At 46.7% G+C, this 11,057-nt stretch overlaps 1 protein-coding gene across 4 annotated transcripts; it reads right to left on the bottom strand.

Annotated features, from left to right (window-relative positions):
• Nucleotides 1–323: 323 nt before the first annotated feature.
• EEF1AKMT2 (EEF1A lysine methyltransferase 2) lies at nt 324–9,792 on the bottom strand. Of its 4 annotated transcripts, none has more exons than XM_038141249.1 (6): nt 9,590–9,792; nt 8,536–8,601; nt 7,910–8,024; nt 4,684–4,791; nt 3,635–3,851; nt 324–2,885 (listed from the first exon to the last, which is right to left on the bottom strand). In XM_038141249.1, exons 3-6 carry the CDS (start codon nt 8,006–8,008, stop codon nt 2,758–2,760), a joined length of 552 nt encoding a protein of 183 aa, XP_037997177.1. In that variant the 5' UTR covers nt 8,009–8,024; nt 8,536–8,601; nt 9,590–9,792; the 3' UTR covers nt 324–2,757. The 4 variants fall into 4 exon arrangements, with proteins under 4 accessions (XP_037997177.1, XP_037997176.1, XP_037997175.1 ...); XM_038141248.1 differs by having other exon boundaries at nt 9,647–9,785; XM_038141247.1 differs by having other exon boundaries at nt 9,464–9,598.
• Nucleotides 9,793–11,057: the final 1,265 nt, after the last annotated feature.

Below are 11,057 nucleotides of genomic sequence, written 5' to 3' on the forward strand. Positions count from 1 at the left end.
GGCTCAGGCACTAAAACCCATCCTCAACCTGCCAGGAATAAAAAGTCAGTCCTGAGAGAATTTCATCCCTCAGCATGCTGTCAATGAACCAGGGAACACAAACCCTTTCTGTTCTGCCCACGTTCTATGCAAAACCACTCCAGGAAGGTTTGCCAGCTCTGCAGCGTCATCCAGCCTAAACTCAGTCCTGCAGGAACAGCCCGTGGGCTCAGCCACCTCTGGGATCCATGCAAGATGCTCATTTTACTACACACAAACCTCATATTTGACAGTGAAATCACAGACAGAGTTTTCAGATAGCAAAACAATAGGAGTGAAACGTGTTCCAAATGCTGCATTTATTCTCCTGCATTTAGTCTGGGGCTGCAGCTGGAACCAAGAGTCACACAGCTGGGCAGTCATGAAAATTCCAGCCTTCAGGAACCATCACGGAGCACTCCCCCAACTTCCAGCAAAGACTTGCTCCTCCTAAATCACTGCTTATTCCTCTGCCTCTTTGTCAATTTTTTTTTTTTTCACTGAAATGCATCAACATTTAGAGATCACACCAACATGAACTGCCCCAAATCAAGGACAGTCTTGGACAAGTCATTTCCAAATCCTCGTAGCCAAAAATACCCCACTGCCTAAGTCAGTATTTGAGCAGCTTCCTAGACTCCATTATCCAGAAAATGCCAGGTTTCCAACAGAGCAGATTTTAAACAGTAAGCCTTTGGTTACTGTTGCCTTAAAATAAAGCTCCTAAAACGTGTTTTATAAGCATTATTCTGCTCTCCAGTGACACCTGAAGTGCCTGGGACTGAAGGAATATGCAAACTACAGATCAGATGCAGAAATTCTTATTTCCAGGCAATTTTAAGAAGCTTATTTTTTAGCTTTACAAGTTATATAAAAATACTACCCAGAGAACAAAAACTAATAATAATCAATTCTGTGAAGAGGAGAAAACAATCCTTGCCCTGACCCTTCCATATCTTGTGGAGTGGGAATCTATGGTTAAATTCCAACTAATTGATTAAAAGAAAATCCATAACAGTCCTGATTTTGTTTTCATCCCGTGATTAAATCCACATCATGCCTTCATTAGCAAAAATTACAGATGGGAATAAAACAGATGCCCAAAACACATCCTGCCAGAGTCCTTGAAAATTAAAATTTCCTTGTATTAACTCTACCTGATGCCAAAAATGCCACAGGCTTTTTTACTGAGGCTGTTATCAGTAGCGTACTTTGAATCCTTTGTGCTACTATGGTAAAAAAACCCTGTGTTTGGATCCCCAGTTACATTTCCGAGCATTCCAGCTGGCTGCTGGGCAGGGGCAGAGCACAGGACTACAACACTTACCCAAATGGTAACAAGCCCTTGGTTTTAACTCGGGTTAAAACCCAAGTCTGACCAAATATGCAAAGAATCATTCTGGGACTGAGTTTTTCCAGCACTGCTGATAAACCATTCTCCCAATCGAACAATATTTCATTTTGCAAAGAAGGTGCAGCAGTAAGATTCCTATCTTGAAGACATCAACAGATGGATCACAGAGGGGAGGACTCACCACTGTGCAAAAGAATGCCTTGATTCCTATCCTGGGAAAGGATTGGAAGTATTTATTGACCCTTAAAGATCTCCTGAGCCCTGGGAACGAGGAGAAGTGAGGAAAGTAGGAGAAGCAATTCCCTGATAAGCAAACATGACCTTGCCTGTGAAACAAAACCTGATTGCCTAAGAGGGCCTCCTTGATGTTTGAAAGAACAAGTTTATTGTCACCTGCAAATGTGTTTGTCGAGGCATGAAGAAATCTCATTTTCCTGCCTTTCAAGCAACAGCAATATTCTGAGATTACAAAACAGAAGAAATGAAGGCAACGAAATTGAGCAAAAGGATTGCACAGAGAAGTTTTAAAAATACATAGTAAAAAAAAAAAAAAAAAAAAGAACACTGAATGGATAGTTATGCTTTGAATTCTTTTGGATTTATGCAGTTAAAATCCACCCTGAGAAATTCATTGGAAAACTTCTTGTCATTGTGGCTCTAAAGACATTCCCATATAGCAGGTTAATAATGAAGGAGGCATATGTCACACACCAGAGCCTGCAACATCACACCTTTATGTATTCATGAGATCAGGGAAAGGAACTGACCAGGCATGAACACACTCAGGAAAGGGAGACTTAAAACACTCCCTCTGTGGGAAAAGAGCTGAGCTACTTCAGAGGAGACACAATTATGCTAAGTCTGAGAACCTCGGAAAATCTGAATTTAAAGTACCAACTGGTTCTTTTTTGAAAGTGCTGTGGATTTTGTATTCATTTCCCTCCCTAACAGCTATCCTCATGCTCATTAAAGATCCAGCACTTACATTGCAAAAGCTTGTTCCCTACTCCACTGCACAACAGAGAAATGAGATTTTTGCTTTGCAGGATACCTTTACCTCTCTAGGTCACTGCTTCCCAGCACAGAAATTACATATCAGATAATCTTTATGTTTCAAACACAAATACCATTCAGTTATATTGGTCTCTGTATTTAGCACATCTGATTTCCCTCTCTCTTACAAACTTGCAGCTTCCCTGAAACAAGTGAGGTTGTAGCAAGGACACAATTTATGGGCAAATTATGCAAAGCTGAAATGTTTCTAGGGCAATGTTTTATGGTCCCTTCGAGCTCCATACATAGTATTTTACTGAGCACTCGAAAAGCATTTATTTACACACGTGTCTGAGGTTTTCTGTCAGGTTTAAAGTTCAGACTTTTCTCATCTAATCTAATTTGTCCAAGATGGATGGCCTCACTTTTTTCCTTTGGAAAACCAATGCTGTTACACTGTTTCCAATTCTTCCTCCAAAGCAAAACTTGGGTGTTGGCAGCTCCTCCAGAATTTCAAATCCTGCCAGACAGAAATTGAAATGCTTTTATTAGAAGGAAGTTGTTTTATTCGCCTCTTGGATAACCCTTTGCAAACCATTCTTTATTCGTCTGGAAAACTTGCAAGTCAGTTAATCTGTGAGTTTATAGGACCTGCATTGTTACACTGCACCACTGCTTTATACAGCTGAAACTCTTCCACGGATAATAAAAATCCTAGCTGGCTGACTTGCACAAATTAATGGCAGAAAAGATGAGAACTTGCCAGTAATTTCGGTTCCCCAGAAGGGATGGTTGTTTCAGATGCACACTGAGTTTCAAGCCTCAGGCACGAGATTCAGGAGCTGACTGGCATGTAAAAAAACCCCCTAGACGGATCAAAAGTGATAGAAAAGGTCACAGACTTGCCAGTTCCTCTAAACATGGGCAACAATGTTACCCCAATTTAGGTGCAATCAAAGGGTGAACTGGGTCTAGTAATCAAGGACCCAAAAAGTATCAGCCAGCCACACACACACTTTCCCAGGGTAATTAGACTGAAATTCCCAACCTCCAAGGCCTCAGAAAACCTGTCCTCCCTTGGCGCTGGCAAACACAGGAGTAGTAATTCCCGAGGAAAACAGAGAGAAGACAGGCTGGAGCATTTACTAATCGCTTCACCTCCTCTAATCCTGATCTGGGAAAGTCAATATGCTAACACACACATTAAAATTCCCTCATCCCTTCCTTCAGCAACCCCACGTTGGCAGAGGGCTCTGCTCAGCTGCCTACCTTCCCCGAACTCGTTCAGCAGCTCCTCCTTGGTCCAGTTGCAAGAGGTGATGAGGAAGAAGCCCTCTGGTTTCAGCACCCTGCCCAGGGATGCCACGTACAGCTTCCGCTTCCCCACCGCGTCGCTGGGGTCGAGGCTTATGGCATCAAAAGTCCCCTTGTCAATGCAAACGTCAAAGCCTGACAGCTCAGCTGAGGGTGCCAGGAAGTCTTCTACCTAAACCAGAAGTCTGCAGCTGTGAGAACAATCTCCTACTCCTGAATCTTTAATGCAGAGCAAGACTTTAGGATACAAAGCTTCAATCCTGACAATGGGTGTGCTCAGGGAGGGGTAACTCACGGGGCCATGGCAGCTTCTTTCTTCTCCACACATTGTGTGATGATCTATTTGCTGTAATCTAAAGCTCAAACTAACACACTTGAAGCTCATTCTTCACATCGTTATTTGTACTTTGATCCCTGCCATGTGCCAGGCACCGCACAAATGCAGGAGAACAGACAGAGCCTGCCACAAAGAGATTTTGCAGCTGACACACAGGAGCAGAGACATCACACAGGTAGGGAGCAGGAGGGTAGAACAGCCCAGCAGAGAGCTCAGAACAGCAGGCAGTCACAGAATACCAGCACGGCTGAGGCTGGAAGGGGCCTTTGCAGGTCATCTGCTCCCACCCCTGCTCCAGCAAGGCCTCTCAAGCTTCCTGCTGTTCAGCTAATGGTAGGCATTCTATCACTTAAGGATTTCATGCTCTTCCTCAAGTCTGAAATTCAGAATGTAGCAGCTAAAATACAGAACTTGCTACTTGGTAAACCACTACCCTGTTACAAGCAGGGAAACTCTTGTTAGCCTTAATGACTATTACAAACAAAAAACAAATAAAGACCAAAAATCTTCCCGTGAATAGGTTTATTTGGGTAGAGTTCTCTCACAAATTAATCTCAAAAGACATCATTCATTTCGTACACTGAGTACATCTGAATATCAATTAGCTCGTTTAATCTTGGGCTCAATTGTTTTCTATTTCCTCAATTACCTTTCTCTCAAGACTTACCTTTAATTTAATGTTAGACATCCCTTCTTTCTCTCTTACTTTTTCTGAAAGCTGTATTGCAGAAGGTGAATAATCAATCCCCGTGAGATTCATGTAGCCAGACTTTGCCTAGACAGAGGCAGAGAATCTTAATCAGTGTGCTAGCAATTGTTTTTACCCAGCCAGAACATTCCCTACCTATAATCCATCTCATCTCTCGTCCTCTTAATAATAGGAAAAGAAACCACAACTCACCTTTTACTCATTTTTATACCTGTTACCATTACAAGAGCTCAATAGCTGAATGAGCTGAAAAAACTTTATTCTGCCAAAAAAACCTCACCAAAATGACTGGTGACTGAAAGCTGGTTTATATCAAGTGGAAAACTGAGCAGAACTGGGAAAAGTAACACCCTGGAGGGGAACAGGCTCTCTTATCTGCACCAAAAGTAACTTAGAAACCAGGAATTTTCAGTGATGACATGTGACAGATGCTTCAAAATAAGAGAAAAAAACCCTCTTTGACATGTACCATTGGAGACTGAGCAATTATTTGGTTTATAACCCAAATTTTAAGAGCCAAAAGATGTAATATATTGCACTAGGACAGAAATCCACTGCAAAATCATACATTTTTCTAATTATTCATGCTAATGTCTATTTGAATACAACTATTTGCATGCTGCCAGGTGTCTGTATCAGCAATTTTCAGGCAGGTTATGCATCACATATAATAGCACACAGAGACTTTGTTAATCTAAGTTTGTTGGAGATAAGGATAGCTCAGTTTAGGGAGCTCAGTGAGATCCCAGCAGCCCTTTGGCAAAGCAGGTGGGCTCCTGGCATCAGCTGGAGCTGGGCACGTGGGAGGGGAGCAGTGACACACGTCCTTGCTCTGAGGTGGAGGCTGAAGGGACCAGCACAGGGTAGAAGGCATAAACTCAGGATATCCCACATGTCTGGCAAGATCCAAACCTGATGGAAGAGCTCTGATCCTCTGGCCAGCTGCAGGCTGTCACAGCAGAGACAGGGAGGAGGCTGGGGTTTGGAAAAACACATGGAGTGCTGTTAAGCAACCAGCTGCCTGTCTGCTTGCTCCAGAGGCTGACACCCCAATTGCCAGGAAAACGATGAGGAGTTTCCACAACTGTCCTTCCTCCTCGCAGCAGCCCCTCAGGCCTGAGCTCAGTGCTAACCAGCTGTTCTGAACTGAGGGCTAATTGCAGCTGAACACAAAGCCACCGTTGTTTGCATGGGATGGAGAACATTTATTGCTCCGGCTCCTGCCCACGTTCCTCCCCGGAGCAAAGCAGGCTTCCTCAGATGCCTGTGCTGAAGGTTTGGGGGTGGAGGAGTGGTTCCCACAACAGCTCCTCTGTTTGCAAAGGAAAGGCTTGAGTCACTTCAGGGAGTTCCCATTCACTCCTCTAGTCTTGGGGGCAGAGAAGGAAGGTTTAGAGATAAACAACATTAAATGCTGCAGAACCTGTAGGGCCTGACTGTGACAGGAAGGGATCCTTCACTCGTGCCAAACGTGACCATGCTGCACCCTGCAGCTGGCCTGCTGCCCTGGAGGTGATTCTGCTGCTGCTGCTTGGAGCAGAAGATTGAAGAGCAGAAGGAGTTTGGAATATTATCAGCTCTGCCCCGTGTTTGGGGTTGACACCCCCACTCGGTGAACACTCCCCACTTCAGAGATTATTCAATCTTCAATATCGGTGGCTCCCACATTACTTAGAAAAATAAGAGAAGGCCAGAGCTTTCTGTGGCAGCAAGGTTTCCTCAGAAGAGCTGGAATTTTTGGAAGACAAAAGAATTATGTCACGAATCCAAGCTCCCAGATCCCTGATGCTCACAGGGGCAGGACCACAGCCACCTAACATATAAAAACAGCAAGGGGTGCCACTTATGTGATACTTATGTACCCTCAAGTAGCTCCCTTGCAGAGAGCTGCTACTAATGTCCTCTATGACTGGGTTTTTTCCAGTATTGCCATTTCTATGCCATGATGGAGTCCAGCTCCAATGGCAGAACAGTCCTATGGTAGCTGCCAAAAGAATTCCAACTTGATTTCCAAGCCTTGCAGCTAGCACACAAAAAATTCCTTTTACATCAACTAAGCAAGTGAGAACCTGAATTGCTCAGCAAAAATAAACAAGGTAATTGTTGAAGCCACTTTTCAGGAGGGAACTGGACTGACAATTTCCTATGAAAGAAACCACAGTACTGTGAGGTGCTTAATGTAAGGGAGGAGGGTGCTCTCACAGGAGTTAATAGTTTTTAAAAGCTATCAGGCTGTCATTTTCCCATTATAGTAGGAGAAATCAGTTCCCATTTGCAAGCGGAGTCTGTATAAAATGGAAGTCTCACAAATAAGATTTTTCTGTTGGGTACTTCAACCATGATAGAGCTATCACTGCTCTCAACAATCACCATTATCAGGCTAATTTCTCTTAGTGAGATGAGCAATTTCTGCTTTTGGTGACATAAATTCTCCTGTGCGATGGTGTAGCAGCCAGTCTCCATAAAGGCTTTAAAATCTTCTAAAATCAAAGTCCATGTTAAAAAAAAATTCCACTTCAAACCAGACTTTGACTTTCAGTCCTTCCAATTCCTCCAGGAACTAATGGAGCCAAAGGGGAATGCAAAACAACAGAAGTTGTGACAATGTGACGGCCCCTTTTTTACCAACTCCCTTGCAGTATTACACCAAAAAAACCCCAATCAAAACCAGGGGAAAATAATGGAATTCATTAACAACTTGTGCACAACAAAAACATCAGAACATACCTGATCAGATTTCCCACCCTGACACAAATGGACACTTCTTTAAAAGAAGTGTTAACAACTTTTTAAGTTATTTACATAAAATCCCTTGGGTTTACCTACTACTTTGTATCAACAATGAGTGTTATTATCAGAGCTGAGTGCAGGGAAAGGGTCCACTTTTGTACATGAGGGTACTTTGTGAATTAATCAACTTAATTTCCTTATCTGGGGGAGTTTAAACAACAGTGCTAAGAAATGCAGTTTTAATTGTGGGGAAACAGGAAGGTAAATTAAAACAAGGGATGATCAGGCTGATTGATTTAGAGAAATACTTCCAATTTTGAAGCCTGAAGCATTGACACTTCTGGTGTTTCACATAGGTTACAGCTCCCCATGACTACCACTGCCATTTGTGAGAACTGTATTTAAACTGCTCTGATTCTGTATGAAAAATGCACAAACTTTGCAAAATACCAACCAATTCAACCAGTAAAACACCGTTCCCAGTCCCAATGTCAAGCACAGAGCTGTCAGGGGGGACCTTGTGCCTTTCCAGCCACCGGATTATGCGCACCATGCTTTCTTCTCCAAACCTGGAAAAAACAAGGCCTCAGGTAATTAAACCAGAAAAAAAATGTCCAAAAGGTACAGCAAGTTTATTTCATCACTCACTGTCTCCAGCTTTTGCAAAGCCCTTTTTACTGTTAGGTAAAAGCTGCCATAGCTCATATTTCATGTTTGCTTTGTTCAGATGAAAATTAATCCTGCAGCCTTAAAATTCACCGAAACACCAACTCTGGCAGGTGAAAATATCTATATATTAAAAAAGGAAGCAGCAAGGGCAACTTGTGTAGTTAAACCTGAGCTCAGGGATAAAAAGCACAATTGTGAGTAACATACAGCTCAATTTCTACGTAATGACACTTGTCCAAGTGCAGCTGAGCAATCTTCACTGTGAAATTGGGCCAGAGAGGAACTGCTGATTTCAATGGTAAAACTCCCCATCATTTTGTCATCAACTCGTTGAATTGCTGTCTGTGGTTTTGCAATGTCTTTTACGGTAAAGAAACGACAGAAACAATCCGCAGAAGTTATTTTGTTTACCAGATTTCCCCGGTATCTCCAATGTCTTGAAAAGTTTGCAGTTCTCTTTCGTAGGCAGCATCCCAGCTGGAGTTGGGAGGGAAGAAAGGAGAGGATATCATAATTAATACTGGGAAATATTTAGACTAAAGAGGGATGGGGAAAAAAATGAAAGATAGATTTAGGTTGGATATTTGGAAGAAATTGACTGTGAGGGTGGTGAGGCATGGATCTTTAGCATAAGAAGAGCATGATCATGTGGGAGAGAGTCCAGGGAATGTCTGGAGATGCTCCAAAGGCTGGAGCCAGGCTGGGAGAGTGGTGGGTGGATTCACCTGGAGAAAAGGCTCTGGGGAGACCTCAGAGCCCCTTCCAGGGCCCAAAGGGTCTTAAAGAGCGCTGGAGAGGGACTGGGGACAAGGGATGGAGGGACAGGACACAGGGAATGGCTTGAAGCTGAAAGTGGGTAGATTTCGATGGGATATTTGGAAGGAATTGTTCCCTGTGAGGATGGAAAGATCCTGGCACAGGGTGCCCAGAGAAGCTGGGGCTGCCCCTGGATCCCTGGCAGTGCCCAAGGCCAGGCTGGATGGGGCTTGGAGCACCCTGGGACAGTGGGAGGTGTCCCTGCCATGGCAGGGATGGAACTGGATGGGATTTAAGGTCCCTCCAACCCAAACCATCCCATGATCCTATGAAAGGCTGAGAACGCTCTATCCTCCGTGTAGCAGTGCCACTTTACAGACTCACGCGTCCTCCAAACAAATAAACAACACATAAACCAGACACCGCTTTGTGTCGGGAGAGGGACCTTAAAGACCTTTCACTTCTCCTCCCCGCGCCGTGGGCAGGGCCGCCTTCCCCAGCGCGGCTGGCTCCGAGCCCCGGCCCGCCCGCGGCCGCCCCCGGTGGGGCAGCGGCGGTGCCCAGCCCCGTGCCCGGCACTCACTGCTCCCGGGTGCCCAGCACCGAGGGGCTGAAGGGCTCGTCCCTGCCCGGCACTCACTGCTCCCGGGTGCCCAGCACCGAGGGGATGAAGGGCTCGTCCCCGGCCAGCGCCATGCCCGGCACTCACTGCTCCCGGGTGCCCAGCACCGAGGGGATGAAGGGCTCGTCCCTGCCCGGCACTCACTGCTCCCGGGTGCCCAGCACCGAGGGGCTGAAGGGCTCGTCCCTGCCCAGCCCCGTGCCCGGCACTCACTGCTCCCTGGTGCCCAGCACCGAGGGGATGAAGGGCTCGTCCCCGGCCAGCGCCATGCCCGGCACGCCCCGGAACCAGCGAGCGCTGCGGGCGGAGCCGGGCGCGGTGATCCGGCCATGAGGGGCGCGCAGAAAGCCGAGGGGTTTCTAATGTTTTACAGCATTTAAAGCCTGAATCCGGCCCGCTCCGGAACCTGTCGTGGTTTCTAATGTTTCCTAATCCCTGCGGACACCTAAAATCCCGTGTGGCAGTGTCCAAGGCCGGGCTGGATGGGGCGTGGAGCCACCCGGTCTGTGCGGGGTGTCGCTGCCCAGGGCAGGGGCTGTCATTAAATGGCCCTGAAGGTCCCTTCCGATTCAAACCGCTCCGTGATTCCACGAAAACCAGTGCAGTATTTAAAAGAACTGTTTATTCTTTTCGATATTTTTTCGTTGCAAATGTCACAGACGTTATTGCTGTTACAAGGCTTGTTGCAAGGTGTTTTAATAAGAAAAGGAGAGTGATAAACAGCCCTGCTGCACAGTTGCCTCCTGTACAGCTCCGTGTGTGTGAACCGCGGCATTTCTTCCCAATATCCCATTCATCCCTGCCCTCTGGATGTGGGAAGCCATTCCCTGTGTCTCATCCCTTCATCCCTTGTCCCCAGTCCCTCTCCAGCTCTCCTGAGCCCCTTCAGGCCCTGCAGGGAGCTCTGAGCTCTCCCTGGAGCCTTCTCCAGGTGAGCAGCCCCAGCTCTCCAGCCTGGCCCTGAGCAGAGGGCTCCATCTCCCTCGTCACCTTTGTGGCCTCCTCTGGATAAGCTCCAGCGCATCAATGCTCCTCACGATGGGACAGACATTGAGGGGCTGGAGCTGGGAAGGATCTGGAGCCCCAGGAGGGGCTGAGGGAGCTGGGAAGGGGCTCAGCCTGGAGAAAAGGAGGCTCAGGGGGGACCTCGTGGCTCTGCACAGCTCCTGCCAGGAGGGGACAGCCAGGGGAGTCGGGCTGTGCTCCAGGAAACAGGGACAGGAGGAGAGGGAACGGCCTCAGGCTGGGCCAGGGGAGCTCAGGGTGGACATCAGAAGGAATGTCTCCGTCGAAGAGATTGTTAAAGGTTGGTAAGGGTGAGGAGTCCCCACCCCTGGAGGAGTCCAAGGAACCCCTGGACGTGTCACTCAGTGCTCTGGGCTGGGTGACGAGTTGATGATCGGTCACAGGTTGGGCTCAGGGGTCTATTCCAAACTCAATGGTCCAACTGCTCCCACATTTTCCCACCCTTCCCCTGCGGGTACCCCAGTGCCCCCCTCGGGCCTACACTCCCCATGATGCCCCGCGGCGCCGCCGGAAGCGGGCGTGCGTCCGG

The sequence above is a fragment of the Motacilla alba genome, chromosome 6 (genome assembly GCF_015832195.1).
Source record: "Motacilla alba alba isolate MOTALB_02 chromosome 6, Motacilla_alba_V1.0_pri, whole genome shotgun sequence".
NCBI classification, from domain to species: domain Eukaryota; kingdom Metazoa; phylum Chordata; class Aves; order Passeriformes; family Motacillidae; genus Motacilla; species Motacilla alba.